Source organism: Varanus komodoensis, unplaced genomic scaffold (assembly GCF_004798865.1).
Source record: "Varanus komodoensis strain SLA01 unplaced genomic scaffold, ASM479886v1 scaffold47, whole genome shotgun sequence".
In the NCBI taxonomy this organism is placed as follows: domain Eukaryota; kingdom Metazoa; phylum Chordata; class Lepidosauria; order Squamata; family Varanidae; genus Varanus; species Varanus komodoensis.
This window is the reverse complement of record NW_025336045.1, coordinates 5,875,046-5,894,088: the sequence shown is the minus strand read 5'-3', so window position 1 is coordinate 5,894,088 and position 19,043 is coordinate 5,875,046. Positions and strand designations below refer to the sequence as shown.

The following is a 19,043-nucleotide window of genomic DNA, read 5'->3' as shown; positions in this document are numbered from 1 at the left end:
AGATGCTATCTCAAGGGTTTACCATGTGGTATGTACATTGTGTGTTATGGTACACTACATTTCTAAACTCTCTTTCTTGTGAAAGATTATTCTATTCTGACATTTTTGTCACATGCATTGCTACAACTTTAAAATATATAGAACTTAGATAAGGAAACTTATCTATACACACTGTGTGTGCACAGATAAATAAAGACACAAACACACACCGTTTAGGATATAATTTTATTTACAAAGAACAAATTGAGGCACATTTATGTAATTTATGCCAAAACTAAACATTAACCACTCTGCACAGCAGAGGTTCTATATATGGACTTTCTATCTGGTGTTATTGAAGACTAAACTAGGCACATTCTGAAGAGTGCACACCAATGTCTGTGCAGGTGAAACCCAGGTTAACCCATGCTACTGTGCAATCACACAGACAGAGATGACTGTTTATCAGTTTGGTTCCTCTGGAAGACCTAGGCTGCATCATCGGGCATGGACCTACACATAATTCAAGCCAACCTGACACTCCATCTGGACCTATATTTGTCATTGATTTCTATGGCAAATTCAAAAATGAGTGTGGAGTCCAATAGTTTTCAACAGCACTGAACTACTCAGTGGAAGTGTGGCAAATCCACAGCCCACTTTGCCCAGCCAAGTGGCCCACACTAATGTGGATGCACCACAGGTAGCAGTCGTGGGATTTAGGGTTTATAGTTGATGCATAATCATTCATGTGTCATTCACATCTTGTGATTACATGCACCCGGAGTGAGGTTTTAGTTTTCAGTTTATTGCTATACCCCCATTCATATTTCATTAATATGAACCATGCAAAGTTATCCTGAAGACACCAGTCTACTCATCTTACATAACAGAATTAGCAAATTCTATAGATTCCAAAGTGACATACAGCAATGCTTAGGGTGACAGCTGTGGTCAACAGTGCAGACCTGCCATCTTGTGTGATTCTGGAAAAATGACACACCTACTTCATATGTACAAGCACATCAATAAAACTGGAGGCTGTTGTGGACTGGAGCTCAGCAAGCATCTCCAAAGCAAATGGCTTGACTCTTGCCATACCATCCCTCTCAAGTTTTTGCTAAATGTGACGTGCTCCTGGCCAGAAAAGAGTGTCTCACCGACAAGCCCAGGGGCTGGGAAAAGAGCCTCAGCAGTTGGCCACACTGCTGAGCAGGATAAACAACATGAAGGTAGAATCCATTGTTGCAGAAACATGTAGGCCTTAAGAACACTGGGCTCTGTCCCACATTCTAGAGGGCCATTGTGCAAGGGTGTTATTACATCTCTGGCCAGGTCTGCCTACACTCTTTCGGGCTGCATTTTCCCCGCAAAGCAGAAATATTCATACTGATCAAAGCACTCACATATAGTTTCTCTCTCTAGTTTTCTTGGGGCACTTTTTTAGAATGCAAAAACAAAGCTGCCACAACTTTTGAATACAGCACCATACACAACTAATTCTGAAATGAAGCTCTGGACTGTCAGCACACACATCAGAGAGCAGGCATTTTTCATGTGTTTGTATGTATGTGCATGCATGCATGTGTGCATGTGTACATGAGTGTGTGTGTGTGGAACATCAACCAACATTGGCTTACAGCACAGTCCAATGGCTGCTAGATAGAAGCATGGGTGTAGCTCCGAGGTCACAAAAGTGACATCAGAGATGGGCTTTTGGGGTGGGAGGGGGACAAGACAGGCTCTGCCAATATAGGAAGTATCTCTGCAGCACTCCTTGCCTGCTCCAAAGCCAAATGCTTAGGGCAGCCAAAACAGGCCATCTAATTATTTTGCATGGGAGCAGGAACATGAAGATCTTCAGCATGGCTGTCCTCCTGGCAGGCAGCCTCACTGTATTGTACCCATACACTCTCATTTGTTCCTTAAATATTGCACTTATTTTCTACTGTGAGCTTTTTCCTAGATCCTGCATTTGAATCCCAAGAACAGAGGGAAAATAACTGGAGATTCCTCTCTCTCAGTGAAGCCAAAATGGTAAGAGGCAGGAAACTGAGAAGTCCTGAAAAAAAAAAAAAAAAATACACACACACACACACACACACACCTTTCATACAGTGCTTCTCTCAGGAATTCATTTTAGTAGCCCAACCATCACTTCACTGATATCCCACAGTTTCCTTGCAACCAAATCATCCATGGCTTTGGGCAACAGCTGCTCCTCTTTGCAGTCCCCAAAGTACTTTCCAGAGAAACCCTCTACTTCAGGAGAAGAAGCCAGATAAACAGAAGTCTGGGCTCCTTCCAACGGAGACTTGAAGAAAGCCCAGGATACCAAATTGAACAAGGGCCTGGCTAGTAAAGGAATATGTATGTGCCTACCTAGGTTTGTTCGGACAATGCCAGGATGTAGCACATTGACTGTGACCCCGGTGTTCTCTAAGCGCCGGGCTAACTCCCTGGTGAAGAGTATGTTAGCCAGTTTGCTTCGACTATAGGCAAAGCTTTTATTGTAACTTAGCTCACTGTTCAAGTCATCGAAGTTGATCTCTCCATATTTATAAAGCTTGGAGGACACTACTACAATTCTGCTGGGTGCAGAGTTTTTCAGAAGTCCAAGAAGGAGGTTTGTAAGCAGGAAGTGACCTAAGTGGTTGACACCAAACTGCATCTCAAAACCATCCTCTGTCTTCATATAAGGACACTGGAATATCCCAGCATTGTTGATCAAGACATCCAGCCTGGGCTCTTCCTTTACAACAGAAAAAAGAAAGGAGTCAGTCAGATATATAAATTTAAAATTATTCAAATTGTTTTAAAAGATGAGAGATTTAAAAAAATCTGGTCTTCTAAAACAGAAGCAGCAGTAGTTTACGCCCTTTTCATCTGGCCCTTGCAACGCTAGCAACATCACTGTTGGTCCCGTTTCCCTGATGGATAGTTGTGCTACTTTTTTCAGCAAAACTACAAGTTGCATGGGTCCTTAGGGACTGACAAATTGTTATGGCATGTAGGGTTGCAATGATCCTCCCCCAAATCCAGCTCTTTTCTGTCTGTCGAACTTCCTGTTGTGTTCAGCCCTTGCTGGGGAAATCCAGGAACACTCACAGAAGTCCAGTTGTGCAGCTGGCATCCTTCATCCACAGCACATGCAGCATAAGCAAAGGTTGCAAGGGACACCCACAGAAGAGGGACACATTCTTCAGGAAGTCAGACTCATGACTGTGAGAAAGCAGTCTGGGGAGCAGAGCCCAGGGATTCCGACAGATTCCCACCCCCAAAATGGGTTCCTCACACACTCCTAATGGCATGAACATGTGTGGTCAATGGCCAGGCAAATTCCACATAATCAAAGAATTGTAGAACACAAGAGTTGGAAGGGGCCAGTAAGGCAATTAGGTTCAACCCCCTGCTCAATTCAGGACTGCAAGTTAAAGGATCCCTAGCATGATGGTTGTCTAGCTGCCTCTTGAATACCTCCAGTGTGGGAGAACCCATAACTTTCTTAGATCGTCGATTCCATTATCATACTGATCTAACAGGCAGAAAGTTCTTCTTGAAGTCCAAGAAAGAAGAATCTGGCTTCCTGTAACTTGAGCCCTTTATTTATTTATTGCTTTTCTATACCATTTGATAGCCATACACGGCTCCCAAAACAGTTTACAAAAAAGTGTTGTTAAAATATAGAAGTTCATATTACAATATGCCAACATACAACAATTACATCATTAAAAACAATAAAATAAGCATAATCACAAGGGCATTTTAAATACATCTATAAATCTATTGGCTGCCAACCTACCCACCTCTTGTTCTTACTCCACCTGTATATTAATAGCATTCCATGTCCTGTTCTCTTGTATGATAAAGAAGAAATCCCAGCCCTCCTCTGTACTGAAAAGTGCAATCCTATCTCCCCACAGTCTTCTCTGCTTCAGGCTGAGCATGTTTCTAGACCCTGGGTCACCCTTGCTGCCCTCCTTTGAACAGTTTCTAGTATGTCTGCATATTTTTAAAAGTTAGGTGCCCAAAACTGGAGACAATACCCAAGATGAGGCCTAAGAAGTGCTGACTTAAGGGGAACTTGTACTTCATGTGATACTCTAGCAATGCAGCCCAAAGCAGCATCTGCCTTTTTGGCCGCCACACTGCACTGCTGGCTCATATTCTACTTGTGATCAACAATTGTGACATACATTTTGCTTGTGGCATCATTGAGCTAAGCATCCCCCTTTTTGTAAGTATGGATTTGTTTCTTTTTCCTAGGTGCAGGTCCTAGCATTTGTTCCTATTAAATTTCATTCTGCTGTTTTCAGCCCAGTCTTCCAACCTATGAAGTTTGAATTTTGTTTTTGCATTCCAATTTTGCATCACCTGCAAATCTGGTAAGCATTCCCTGAACTTCCTCAACCAAATCATTAATGACATGTTGAAGAGCACTGGGCCCAGGATGGAACCCCGTGGCACCCTATGTGCTACCTCTCCCCAGTTTGAGAAGGTGCTACAGCAAAGCACTCCTTGAGTCTGGTTCTATAACGAACTGTGGATCCACCTAACAGTTGTTCCATCTAGCCCACTTTTAGCTAGTTTGCTAATCAGGACATCATGGGGCTCATTTTCAAAAGCTTTGCTTTGATGTATTATGTTTGCAGCAGTCCCCCAGTCCACAAGGGAGGTTATCCAGTTAAAAAAAATGAAATCATATTAGTCTAGGTAGGACATGAGAAATTCATATTGGCTTCTAGTAATCACTGCATTGTTTTCAAGGTGTTTGCAGGTTAACTGTTTTCTAATCTGCTCTAAAATTTTTCACAGGGATTGAAGCCAAAGCAACTGGTGTGTAGCTCCCAGTTTCCTGTGTTCCCCATTTCTGAGGGTAGGGACAACATTTAGCCTTCCTACAGGCATCTGGCACTTTGTCCTCCATGATTTCTCCAAGATAATATGCAGTGGTTCTGAAAGTTTTTCTGTCAGTTTATTACTCTAGCATGCAGATCACTAAGCCCTGGAGTGCTTAGTGAACTTGTTCAAAGTAATGGTGTTCCTTGACCATTTGCCTAACCATCCCAAGTGCTTGTAAATGTCCTTTTTTGTTTTGAAGTCATTTCTAAACCTTTTGCAAAGACACATCAGCTTTTTTTCAGTTGTCATCTACCTTTCTTCTTGTTGAAATTGTTTGCAATTTTGCCTTTAGTATTTCCTTTAAAAAGTCTTGGACTCCTTTTCTCTCTAAAGTTACTTACTTATTTGTCATTGTTCTGAGTTTCGTAGAACTGGCTTCCCTAAAATCCAGGGTACATGTGAGTTACACTTGTCCTTTGCTTCCTTTAGAATCAAGTATTCAAGTATGACACAGCCACTTTCCCTAGAGTTTCTGTAACAGACACTTCACCCACTGGGTTATCCTTGGTACTCTTTATGGTGCCATAAGGTGTTTTGCCATTTTTATTTTCTATTCAATTCATTTCCTATTTAACCCTGGTATGTAGTTAGTTAGAAAGGCAGTTCCCAGGGCATGCCTACTTGACAAAAAAAGGAACATGTCCCCACCTCACACCATTTTGCACAGATTCCAACAATCTGGTGTTGATGAAGGAAACATGTTTTGTGGAATATGTGCATTTGTGGAAATGGGAAAATTTGTTTAAAATGATATCCCTACCTTGTGAAAGCCAATATGTGGTAGGGCATGAGAGGGCAATCTATAGCCCTTCAGATGTTGTAACCTACAACTCCTCACCATTGCTTATGCTGGCCACCTCTGATGTAAACTGTAGGCCAAAATAACTGGAGGGCTACAAGCTGCTTACCCCTGGTGTGGGAACAACCAAGTGATGGACTATTACTGAGAGAGCTGGGTTCAGATTGCTCCTCAGCCATGAAATTCAACCTTCAGCTCTTTGCACCTTCCTGTTTGGAGGAAGATAGGCTAACAATGCAGTGAACAAAATGGTGCACCTGAAGCATCTCTAAAGATCTGTGACCAAGTGGTACATATGATCTGCATGCAAAGAAGACCCAGCCTCTGGCATCTTCAGCCAGGGCTGTAAAAATTCCTTCCTGAAACCCTGGAGAGTCACGGCCTGTCAGTCTTTACAATACTGATCTAGATGAGCCAGAGATCTAGTTTAGTGAAAGTCAGCTTCTTATGTTCCTAAGCAGTGTGGTCCCAGGTGGCTCACTTGCCCTTTAACAACCATCAATAATACAATGTTTAGACTGCACTCTGGGTGCTAAAACCTAACTACATATGGTGCCATCTTATATATGCCTACTGAGAATTCAACAGAGTTGCTTCCCAGGTAACTAATAAAGGATTGCAGTCCTATTTACAAGGTTTACTGAGATAAACAGTGGCTGTGTGCTGGGATTTTAAGATTCATATTATCATAAAATATTAAAGAACCATCTAAATCCATGGTCACTCAGGGTTGATATTGATCTCAAATATGCATGGAGATTATAAGGTTGCTGAAAACGATGTGTATCCTGTGAGAGTATTCCAGAGGCTGCCTTTTATTTCAAATCCACCCATCGTGGAAAAATGTCTTAGGCAGCTGTCTTTTATTTCAATTTAGTGTTTTGCTTTTTAGACTGCAATATACATCTCCCTGACAACATGATTAGCTCTTTCCTTGAAGTCATTTACCTGCCCCATTCTCCGTTCTTCCCACAGCGTGGAGTACCATTTTTCAGCACCTGATGTGCTGGACTACAACCACACAATCCTATGTGGTCTTGGGAAAATTGGCGACTTCTGTGACAGTGGGTCTCCTTATTTATTGCAGCTTATATTCTGTGCAATATTACGGTGGCAAACCTATTTTGGAGAAGGAGTTCAGCACCATCGACAGGTCCTATAAAACTCAGGATAAAAACTGCAACGGCTTAGGAGCCCCAGTGCCATGGGTGCCACCAGCTTCTCCTGCCTAGCGGATTATGGAAGCTGTAGTCCAGCGTACCTGGAGGGCTACGGCTCGGAGAATGCTGACATGGGAGAGCGGCTCATTCCCACACTGCCCGCCGCGCTTACCTGTAGCACCTGCTGGCAGAAGTTGCGCACGGATCGGAGCGAAGCCAGGTCGAGCTCGCGCACCAGCAGCTCCCCGCGGCACTCGCCCCCGCCGCGAGAGCTCAGGCCCACCTCAGCACGGAGCTCGCGCGCGGCCTCCTCGGCACGGCCGCGGTCTCGGCACGCCATTATGACCCTCGCGTGTTTCCGTAGCAGCTCGGCCGCCGTGGCCCGCCCAAGGCCGCTGTTGGCCCCGGTGATGATCACCGTCTTGCCCTGCATATGGCCGGCGGCAGACACGTTCCGCTTGACCTTCCCGGCCGCCGCCCAGAAGCGGCGGGCGATGAGGAGCAGTCCTCCACCCAGAGCTGCAGCCAGCACGACCGCAGTGGCGGCCATCGCCCAGAGCGCTGGGCGAGGGCAGGACTGACAGCGCGCAGGGCCTACTGAGAAATATCCCGGAGTTACGACCCAATGACATCGCGCTGCTGCAGAAGGCGGGAGAGAATGGGGTGTCTCCTCGGTGTGCAGGGAAGTGCGCTGGTTGGCCGACTTCCGGCGCTTGGCACTGTGGCTCTTGTAGTTCCAGAGGTTTCTTCTGGGCAAGCCGCGCCCGCGCGCAGGGGAAAGACTGAACTGCAGTTCGGGATATCTGTCAACTCTGAACAGAATCGCGATGAGGAGGCTGTATTCTAGTTCAGGTGTTTCTTAATTTAGCTAGGATGCTCGCGTTTTCGACGATGACTGCTGCTGCGAATCCTTACTGTGCTTATTTTGCATAGCAAGTTTTGCATAGTAAACTGAAAAATTTTTGTTTTCATGTATTTGCTTTTTTTGTGTTTATTCTTCTACGCCTATGTAACACTCCACGTATCTGACCAAGAAGATTATAACTATGTAACAGACTTAAAATAATTTTTATGGTGGTACAAGATACTTCTCGTTTTTGGGGTACAGAAATAGAAAGGCTACATTAAAACTCTCCTTTTAGTTTCCTGCTTGATTTGGAATCTCCGTTTTACACTGCTGAATGGAGAATCAGTCCTAAGTGTCTGCATTCACTGAATACTAACGTTAAGATGGCAGATCAGCTAGATTGGCTTTTGCTATATACTGAGGTACGTTTTGTGTGGGGTATTTTGTTGCTGTAAACCCAAATGATGATGTGTATGTTGAAGGGCCAGTATTAATGATATTTATATTCCTCCTTTTTATTTCTTGCAAGGAACCCAGAACAGCTTCCATGGTCCTCCTCCTCTTTCCCTCCAACAGCCCTATGAGGTAGGTTAGGCTGAGAGTCAGTGATTGACCTGAAGTCACTTGGTGTGCTTCGTATTGAACTAGAACCCGGATCTCCTTCTTCCAGTCCAATATTGTAATGACTACACCACGCTGGTTCTAGATGTGATGGATCCTGCAATGCAGATCAACCTGTGTGCACTTCATTTTCCCCACCCTGCATTTGGACAGGGGCGCACCATTCACACCTCCTTCCTGCCTCTTCAGTTGATTGGTGCAATGAGCTAAGAAACAGGGAAGAAGGTGGAGGGCATGAAAATCGAGGCAACCAGGAAAGGATGAACAGAAGCTATAGTCTTAAGGTGCACTTCTTAGGTTTGTGGCTGCTGGAGGGTGCTCTCTGTCTTCTCCTGGGCTTTGCATGCTGGCTGAGGAGGCCTGCTGGGCAGATTTGGCCTATGGGCTGGAGGTTTCCCTATCTGTTTTAAAGTCTGTTGCATAATGTCAAATCTATGTAGAGCAACAAATTCTTCTGAAAAGTGGGAGAGCAACTTCCAGGGGGAAATGAGTGGCCAACTCATGTTCAAACTACTTTTGGCTTAAAATAAACACAGAATTATTATTGAATTTCCTTCCTGTCCACTTGCTCCCACTTTGCCAATGGTGTGGCAACAGACATTTGAGATCTATTTTTTTTAATAAATTGATAGACTTTCTCTGTGTCATCTTAAGAGTCTGCAAACTGCAATCCTAAGGGCATGGTCCTATGCATGTTTAGACAGAAATGGGAATTGGAGTTTTTTTCTGTCCAAACATGCACAGGATAGTGCCGTAGGTATTCTAGAGAGTAATTTCCGTTTACTTCATAGAGGTGAACTTTTCTGAGCAAAATGATTCTATTTTGTGTACCAGAGTTGCCATATTCAACAAAGACCTGGTTCACATGTTACCACAACAGTTGATGGGCTTTATAGCCTCCAGAATTGTCAGGCAAAGGACAGAGTGAGTCATTTCTATTTTCAATTAACAGCCCATTCCTGCATTGTTTCATGATGTCTGAACCCGGACAACTCAGACAATTAACTCAGACAATTAACAACTCAGAGTTACCCAACAATTGCCCATAGTTTTGGCTTCTTTATTTTTAAAGACTCTTAGATAAATAAGTAAAAGTGCTGATAGTTTCTGTAACCAGCTTTTATTAAAGTGAACAAATACAACAGATATTTTCCTGTAAACAGCAAGATCAGTAATTCTGATATCTGCATCTTTGTTGCATAGAGTCAGTCACACAGCACACTTAGGAGACTGTAAGACTGAATCAACCAGCCACCAGTGACACTTAAATAAAATACACTTTGCTGTTTTGGGGGTGTTCTAAATGTCATGAGAACAGATTCAGAGTTACAAATTGAAAGCAGTGCCATCTGCACCTCACTTCAGTCAACAGAAGCACTAATGATTTTATTCTGGGTTATATTCAGTTGACCCGTTCTTGCAGTCCTACTAGGTGTGCACTGGAGACAATAGACAGCTTTATTAGATGCAGTAATGCACACAAAACCCCATACAGATTTTCCAACGCTTATTTGTGCACCAGCACCCCTTTGCTATCAACACAACAGCATATATACCATATTGTGTAAATCCCCTGGTGCTGTAGAACACCAGATGGGCAGGAAGCAGCAGATGTCCAGCAGTTTTAGATTTCAACTTTCAGTAGTTCTGACTATTGGCTGTACTGCTAGGGACTTCTGGCATGCTGAAATCCCAATATACACCTTCCACCTACCCCTGCAATTTAAGTAGTAGTGTGCTAACATTTAAAAAAGATATTTAAAAAGCCCAAGCTAGAAAGATTGATGAAGTAGAAATATATATAGGAGCACATATATATTCCAAATAATGTAATAATTATAAAAAATCTCTAAAAAATCTCTAAAAATAGATCAAAAACCTGGGGGGTGGGATACTCTTAAAAATGTAATCTTGATACAAGTCCAAGTATGGAAATGTCAGACCTAACATTTGAGGCTAAGTTCAAAGAACTTAGTTATTGTCAGGGCTGTCCTTCAATTTGGATTTGTGGTACTTCTGCCCAATGCCATATGGCACATGTGCAGCAATTGTACCCAGCTGCTGTGCTCCCTCTATGTGAAACATCTGATCATCAAAGAAAATGTGAGGCCTGATTTTTGCCAAGATCGGTCCCTTGGGTGCCCCGGCAAGGAAGAGGGCTTCATCAATTTGTACTCCCCAGCTGCGCAGCGTCTTCAGCACTCTGGCTCCCGAACTGGCTGCACTTCGGGCTGTCACCAAATAAGTCCTGATTGGCGAATCCAGGCGTTCGTCCTTTGCATAGAACTTCTTCTGGAGCCGTCCAAGATCTTCCAGGAAACCTTTCAAAGGGCCCTACAGGCACAAAATATCAGAAACACATTGAGCATATGGTGACTGGTGAGTCACCATGAAGAGAGCTATGGGGCTGTTTAACGATTCTAAAATACAAAGAACACTGAAGAAAACTTAACTAGGGAAAAGTAACTCAGAAGCCGCCTTATGCCTTTGTCCATCTTGCGCAGTATTGCAGAAGGAGGCAGATGACAGATTGAGGTGGGCTATGGATGACTTGCAGTTGATTAGTAGAGGTGCTGACAACTAATTATCAAGGAATAAAAAGGAGCCCCCTATGCCAATCTAAATTTTCTTGGAAAAGAATGCATGGGGGAAACAAAGGGACTGAATTTTTGTGTGAAAGGATATGTGAGCTTGGCTCCGGTACTGCTCACAAAATCCTCAGCTAAGGATGTCCTGAGAGGCACCTTTTTCCTTAATTTTATGCCCATCCACCTGCTTGAAGCAGTATTTTGTAAATGGTTCTGGTTCAGCAAAGAAGCCTGATGTCTGCCCACCCCCGTTCCACACTAGAGAGGAGGAATGCTGAAAGCATTCTCACACTTGAGTGGAATTGGATGTAAATCCTGTACATTTTTAGACAGAAAAATATCCTTCGTCTCCCAGCATGCTCCAGCCCCTACAGCTTCCAGTTGTGTTTAAAAATAAATGAACACCTACCCCTGTTATTTCCCTTTTTAAAAAGGGAAACAGACATTTCCAGTTAAAATGCTTCTGCGAACTAACCAAACAACAGTATACTTGTGCTGGCCATGGCAATGTTTGTCATGGGAACAAAGAAAAATGCAAACTGACCAGCTTACCTGGGCTAGAGGCTTATTCTCATTCATCTTCTCATGCTCAAAAAATCTGTCTAGGCCATGTTCTTTCACAATTATTTCAGATTCATCAGAAAAGAGAACGGCATCCCCATCAAAGGCCACTCGAAGTTGCTTATCGTCATATGGAACATTTTTATTCCCTGAAAACAGTGTGGCGGCAGCAATTCCTGCAAACATAATTAAGAAACTATTAATCTTGCATCCTATGAAAGCAAAAGACCAGTATGCAAAGGATTGGACCATTTGAATGTTTATGCTGGTGATTAACTTTGCACCTTACATGTATTCCTGTTGGCCACATTTTAGCCCCATGAAAGACAGCACCTTACTATTTTATTTCTTATTTCTTAGAAGCACCATAACAACAGATGACTGCAGAAATCTTCTGATGAAAGCCTAGCAGGACAATACTCTCAATGGGGCTTGAAGGGCAGCATCCAATGGGGCAGCTGCACAACTGCCAGCTGTCACATTCCACTAGGACACTACTTGTGCAAAAGCAAGTTAACGCTTCCTAAAAGCCTGGATAGAAGCAGAAGCACTAGGTTCTGGACTGGGAAAGGTCAGCAGAGCTCCCTTCTACAAGTTCTGCGGGCTTGCCCCATGCTGGATGCACTCTGTTCTGGGTGCTTTAACAACTGGTGGTTCCCTGCTGTGCTAGCTGGTAGAAATGTTCCAGGTCATTTACTGCTGATCCTCTGGGAAGATTGGTCTTCATACTGATCTTGCTTTGTACATTCTGGGAACAAGCTACAATAATTTAAATATGTCCATTTTTGTTAACATTAGAAAGTCCAGGCTAGTCTCAGCTTTTGAAATTGAATCCTATCTGGTTTCCTGGCCCTTTGGATGCTCCCTTTGCTTTGATTCGGTGATGGTATACTCTTTCATAACTCTATTCTGTTTCCAAGATTGGGAAGACAAAAGGTCTCAAAGCTCCTCTTAAGCACCGGGTTCCAACACTGCTTGCTTGGAAGATTCATCAGAATGGACGAGACACACTTCCAAGGATCAGGCTGTTATCAGCCATCTCAAGTGAAGCCAGAGAATGCTTTAGAGCACTTGGACCGTTTATGGAGGACCTGTGGAATATTATACCAATATGGTAGTGGAACCTCATGGAAAGGAACAGCTGCGATCACTGAAAGAATACAAAGGACCAGATCATCAATCAGAAAGTTGTCTATAAATAAAGCTGGATCTAAATTTTTAAAAAACAGTCAAACCCATTTGGGGTGCATAGCCTAACTCTCTATCGAAATTGCAGCTACAACACCCCGTGGAAGATACATGCAGTTACTCAGTATTTTGGGTAGCCCTCTATGATTAAAGTAAGGGAAAACTGCAATCCAAACCTGCTTCTATGGCTTCTTGAACTTTTTCAGAATCAGCAGAAAGGTACAGATTGGTAAGATATGCTTTCAGGTAGCCGACAGGACTCTTTCCTCCAGTCATACAGAACCGTTCAATTAACAGATCTGCCATGGGATAAGAAAAAAAATCTCAGACCAAGCTCATGCCCACAGATGTGCAGACTGGTACCATACATCCCTGGGGCTGTTGTGTTCTAATTCAGGAGGAAAGCAAAAAGGAGTATGTGGAGGGGGGGGCACCCAACATCATGTCAATTTGTGAGGGCCTTTACATAACAATGGGCCTTGGATGTGGAAGGAATCCTCTTGCCTCAGCCATGCGGGAGTGTGACATCAGTGCCCTGGCTTTGCAGAGACAGTCTCAGAGCTGAGACTGCTACTAGAATGCAATGTGACGTCGCACCAGTAGAAGATTCTGTCACAAAGATCCTTTGTTCAGTTCAGCTATACATTTGGGCAGAGACAGCTTCCTCATGGCCGGGGCTGAGCTGGGCTGGATCTCCTTCCAGGACTCCTGTGCAGCAACCTGTATGGCCATGCTCCATTCTGCCTGGCTGCTATACTCTCCCTGTGGGTGCGCTCTCAGCATAACTGCTATGGGGAAGGGGCCTGACCATTTATAAAATCACTGCCACAGTAGGCATGTTGTGTCACATAGCACTCATCTCTCAGAAGGCAAACTGATGGATCGAGAAAAAAGGTCACTTGCTCAAGAATCTCAGAAGAAGCACAAGGCAGAAGTGAGGACTGAACTCCCAAACACAACATCCATCTTTCAAAACCACCCTTTTCTGCTCCAGCACCCATTTCTTAGAAACAAGCAGCTTTGCCAAGAAACTAAGCACAAGACAGAGGAGGGGTCTGTGCCCTAAATGCCAAAATCTCTTACTTGCCTCCCACAAAGCAGAACAAAACTATTGTACAGAAAGCAAGCAGTTGCTGCCGCTCAGAATAAGAAACACCCACACATACACCAGGCAAAGCATATTCACAAAGCACTGGCAAAGCACTTGCCCCCTCCTAGCATGCCATTTTCCTTTTCCTGGATGGCTGGGCAGACTTCAAAATGAAGGGCTATGTCGTAACTCATGTGGGTGGCTCTGGTGCCCACATATGGACCAGCAGCATTCTTAGAAAAAAAGATTTCACTGCAGGGTGACCCTCTGCTTTGCAGCATGTGTCCCAATCAATTTTTGGAGATAATTTTTAAAAAATAGTAAAAATCAGGAGAGGATGCAGAATCTGGCAGGTGCCAAGAGAGGTGTTCACAGGCACATGGGGGCAAGAGCTGCCCACATCCAGCCATATTCCAATGTCAGGAGCAGTGAGTTTGATGGATATAGCAGAGGAAGGTTAGCTGAGACAAAGAGCTAAATCATACTGGAGGAGAAAGAAGATGGGGTGTGAGGTGAAAAACAGGTTATATTTCAGCAAGGGCAGCACATGTTTGATCAGAATGATCTGCAGAGGTGGGCAGATCATTATAGCAGAGGTGGGCAGAAGGTAGCTCTCCAAGATGTTTGGAACTTCAGTTCCCAGAAGCACCTGCCAGCTTAGCCAGTACTGGGACTTGAAGACCCAGGCATCTGGAGAGCTTCCTTCTGCTCATCCCAGGCCTCTGCCATGATGCTTATGGCAGTATCCCCTCTCTGGTAAGCAAGCACTGCTTGTGACACATCATGCCCAGCCAGCTTCTGCTTTTAAGCAGTGAAAAGAATGAACTTGACAGAGCTGTGTGAAGCAAGGAAGCAGCTGTGACATTAAATGCTAGAGTCCTTGCAGTACACCAAGTGACTCTGATGAAAGAAAATTCCCTCCCCTCAAACAGCAGGAGGATCAACTTGTGTCCCCCAAAATATTTTAGCTTACACCTCCCATCAGCCTTTAGCCCTGGCTCTACTGACTAGGGCTGATGGGAATTGTAGGCCAAAACATCTGGAGAGCCCCAAGTTGCCACCCTTGTTTAGAAGGAGCTCCCATCTAAGCTGCATGTACTTGGCTTAAGAAAAAGTGGGCATAAATCAATAAAATATAAAGAGAAGATGTACCAGCAGCAGCAGAGCCAAAGATGTGCCTGACACTCACCGTAGTGATTGATGCTGTTGATCAGTCTCACCCCTACTTGGGCATGATTGTTAGTCATGAGCACAATATCAAAGAGATCTTCTTCATTCGGGTACAGCTCACGAAGTCGGGCATTGACGTGCTCCAGTGCCTGAGTAGCAAACACGTGAGACAAGCACTAGCTCAATTATCTGTTCTTATCAGTGGATTTGATCAGGACCCGTGGGGCTCTGCCTAGAAGAAAAGTGTGCTTGCCAGCCCAACTTGCATTACTCGTTCTGCCAGTTCTGCTTCTTGACCTCTTGACAAGGTCTGCCGGGGCTTGTAGGTACAAAAGAGGTACAAAATTCAGCCTCCGAGGATTAAGGAGTGCACCTTCTGCAGTTCACAGGCTTTCATTAAAGTGCATGTTTGTATATTCCAAGATTAGCCTTAGTAACAACATTTGAGCATACCAAAGGCTCCTCAGATGAGCAACAGTTACTTTTGGGCGATGCTGGGGGGTGCTTCCTAGTAAGCCCAGGTACTGAACTGCATGCAAAATGCAACTATATGTACATTTCAAAGAAATGCACAAAATTGCAATGTTTATACAAGCCTTCTCCAAACTGGTGCCCTCCAGATGCTTTGGACTACAACTCCATTATTCCCGACATCTGTCATAGGGTGTTACTCATGGATGTTGATTTATGTTTGTTATTTATATTCCATAGTTCTTCCACATGGCTTACAAGGTACTCCCCTTCCTTTCTTCTACTCTGTGCCTGTGTGGGATCAGTTAGGCTGAGACACAGTGACTAGGGAGTTGGCTAAAGGCTTCATTGTTGAGTGAGACCCTGTCTTTCCAGTCCTAGTTCAACCGTTTCATTGTTACACCATCCACTGGTTTTCCTTTCTAGTGGAATTCTGTATGATGGAGCATTAAATAAGGCAGACTGGCCTAGGGAAAAGGGCTTTGAAAACCGGACAGCCAAAATTTGTATAGCTTTTATGCAAGCACAGGTCAATCGAATAAACAGCAAAGTTTTGAGCATACATATTAAAATTGTTGGACAAGGAACTTAAATGTACATTTCAAAAAAAGTCCTTCTCATAACCTAATATGAAAGGGTTTTGGATTGCAATGCCCATGTCACAAAAGCAATGCTGTTGAGGAGATGTGACACCTAAGCAGCCATCAACATTTCTGATCTGGGTCATTTGCCAGTCTGATACTTTCCAATGTTGTACATAGCTTTTAAAACTATACTGATTCAGCTCAGAAAGGGGAATTCTTTATTTGCTGGCCAAGAGAGTACAGCCATTCCAGAACTGAAAGCAATTTGAAAGGGGAATTACTGCCTACAATGTGGCATCCCATTTTCAGTTCAGTTGAGTTTGCAGGTTTGAGAACTGTTTCCAAAATACTGCAAGCCCTGTTAAACCAGAAGTGGAGACGGAACAAAGGAACTGTGCCTTCTGGTGGCTCGTTTGAACATGAACATGCAGAGCCTAGTGATTTAAGAAGTATTAGCTGGTGTAGCATAGCAGAACCCATTCTGCAGCACCTTCATTTAACGCTCTGCCGCTTCACTTAATGTGGCCTAGAACTGCGACACTGCTTTCAGGGAAGCTCCCTTCTCATCACAGAAACCAGGAAACCATTTCCAATGCACGGCGTTTGCGTGCATCTGAAGGCAAGATTATGCAACCTCGTACAGTTGCATTATGTACTGGAAGTTTTGGCCAGAGGGGTGAGGCAAGAAAAGGCAAAGTAAACGGAGGCAGTTCTGTGGCAAGGCAAGTGGAAATGCCCCACTGAACTGAACTGAATGGAAGAGGAAGTGCGTTTACCTTCACAAAAGAAAAAGCAGGTCCAGGCTTCAGGGTGATGTTCTCATTTGCCTGCTGGTATTCCACATACTTTTCCACACCTTCCTCTTCATAGATCTTCCTCTCTACCACCATATCAAAGAGGACCCGGGAAGACACAGCAACGGTGATGGCATTTTGGGGCTTGGGCTGTGCGTGTAAGGGAAGAAGGATTAACACTAACAGATAAAAATGGCAAATGATGAAAGGAGGTGAAGAAAGGATGAGAGAGGCCAGAAGTGGCTTAGGGGGCAGGATATGGCGGGGAAAGGGGGCCAAAGTACACGCATGTCGGGATGATCACAAGGGGTGCAGCCATGGCAAAGGGAGCCCCAAGGCGGGGAGAAGGAGTGGCGAGGAGAATAAAGGGGCGGCCATTTGGGGTGTGGGGGGAAGGTGGACGGAACGGGGGCCACGCTTGCCGGCGCTGCTGGAGCAGCAGCCGATACGAGACAGGGCGGGCTTTCCTTTCGAAAAAGCCGACGCAGGATGGCGCGGCCACACGGAGGGCACCACCCGCCAGCCTCCCGCGCCGTCCACTCACGGGCCGGGGTCGCTTGGTCGTGGTGAGGCTCTCGTAGACAGCCATGGCCGTTTCCCAGTCCTGCTCGGCTCTGGTGATTTCCTCCTCGGAGAGATCCATCTTGCTGCCGCCCTGGGAAGAGGGCATGCTTGCCCCGCGCTGCTCTTCGTCTGGCCGGGAGCCGCTCATGGCCCTGGAGAAGGCGGACCGGAGCTCTGCGGCGTAAGGGGAAGGCGCTTGTTCCATGCAGCCGGGAGCGGCGCCGCTCCTCTCCGGCTCGGCGCTCCCGCCGCCGCCGCCGCCGAAGGCTCCCTCCGCCACACCCTTTGCCCGCAGGCCTGCCGGAAAGACGGGGCGGGGGAGTGGGAGGCTTGCTACGCCCCGAGGCGCCTCTGCCGGCCCGGCCTGCCCTTCTACCTGGAAGAAAGCTCCGCGGAACGGCTGAGGAGGCAGCGCGCCTGGGCGGGAGAGGCGCGGTTCGCCTGGTTTCGAAGCCCTTCCTCGGGCCGCGACACCCCAGAGCTGCCTCCCCCGAGCTCTTTGGGCTGCAGGTCCCAGGCGGGCGAGGCGCAGTGGAGCGGGGCGCCCAACGTGTGGCACCATGTGCGGCCCTCCAAGTCCTTTCCTGAGGCTCCCCAAGGGTGCTCTGAGAGCCCAGTCTGCAAATGCCCCTCCAGGTGTGTCCCTAGACCTTGCATCCTTCACTCAGAGGTGGCCCCCTTTCCCCACCAGTGCTAGCAGCCAGGGCAGAGCCATCAGTATCAAGATCTCTGGTGTAACACTTACTGTGTAGGTGTGCGAATGTATTATAATTATTCACATGTTACCTTTCAGAATAAAACCTCATGGATGCTTATATGTAATGTGACTATAGTAACACCACAACAAACAGTATTGCAGAGAAGTGCATTTATCAGCATCCTTCCTCCAGGGTGGCTGGAGGAAGAGCCATAGCTTTGTCCATGTTTTATTTGCAGAAAGCCCTCAGCCATTTCTGTGTAGGACTGGAAGAACTTCTGCCTGAAATCCTGCAATGTTACTTTAGTCAGGATAGAAAATACGGGACTAAAGATATAAGTTGGATTCCTGCAGTTCTTATTGCAGGGAGAGTCCAGGGGAAGTCTGGGTAAATAAGGGAACAGGCATCCTCATCTCCCTTTCTCTCCAGGAATTCTTTCCACCGGGCAGCTGGCACTGGGTGGCTCTGACAATTGGTGGTGAGGTCAGCTTGGGCAGGCTTGGAGGTCTTTGGCTGCCTGCCCCTCTCCCTTTCCTGGAAGTCCACATGCCCAGGCCCATGTGCCTGTGCATATATGAAATTGTGCATCTGTGTGCACTTGCCTGCAGCCCTTGAGCTCTCTAAACCAGTGTTGCACATGATCCTTGTGTATCCTGGCTCTGATGGTTAGGGCTGTGTAATAAAGACTGGAATAGAAATGGCTTCTTCAAACCTAGAAGAAGAAATGAAGAGCTTCTGTGCACAATCCCAAACACATCTTCTCAGAAGTAAGTCAAATGTAGGCCAGTCACACTTGCTTCCACCTGAGACAGGTGGGAAAGGATAGAATTGCACAAGGATTGACCTGGAAACCTGCCCCTTTCTCTTGACACCCCTCCCCACAACATCTCCCAAGCTGAGCGATCTCATTGGCATGTATTGATAAGAAGGATTGAGGCTTCTGTGTCCTTCTTAGGTCATCAATATGCACTTCAGAAAAGGAGCTTCCAATAAAAACAAAGCAGTGCCTTGGGACAGCTTCAAACTT

General features: G+C 45.4%; 2 protein-coding genes across 2 annotated transcripts; both read right to left on the bottom strand.

Annotated features, from left to right (window-relative positions):
* Positions 1-211: 211 nt before the first annotated feature.
* LOC123030883 (retinol dehydrogenase 14-like) lies at positions 212-7,429 on the bottom strand. The gene is made up of 2 exons (XM_044445183.1): positions 7,013-7,429; positions 212-2,731 (listed from the first exon to the last, which is right to left on the bottom strand). The coding sequence occupies exons 1-2, from the start codon at positions 7,388-7,390 to the stop codon at positions 2,114-2,116; spliced, it is 996 nt and encodes a 331-aa protein (XP_044301118.1). The 5' UTR covers positions 7,391-7,429; the 3' UTR covers positions 212-2,113.
* A 1,982-nt stretch (positions 7,430-9,411) lies between these two features.
* Positions 9,412-17,523, bottom strand: LOC123030882 (cytosolic 5'-nucleotidase 1A-like). Its single transcript, XM_044445182.1, has 6 exons — positions 17,299-17,523; positions 16,737-16,904; positions 14,925-15,054; positions 12,822-12,944; positions 11,449-11,633; positions 9,412-10,642 (listed from the first exon to the last, which is right to left on the bottom strand). The coding sequence occupies exons 1-6, from the start codon at positions 17,521-17,523 to the stop codon at positions 10,280-10,282; spliced, it is 1,194 nt and encodes a 397-aa protein (XP_044301117.1). The 3' UTR covers positions 9,412-10,279.
* Between the last annotated feature and the right edge of the window lie 1,520 nt (positions 17,524-19,043).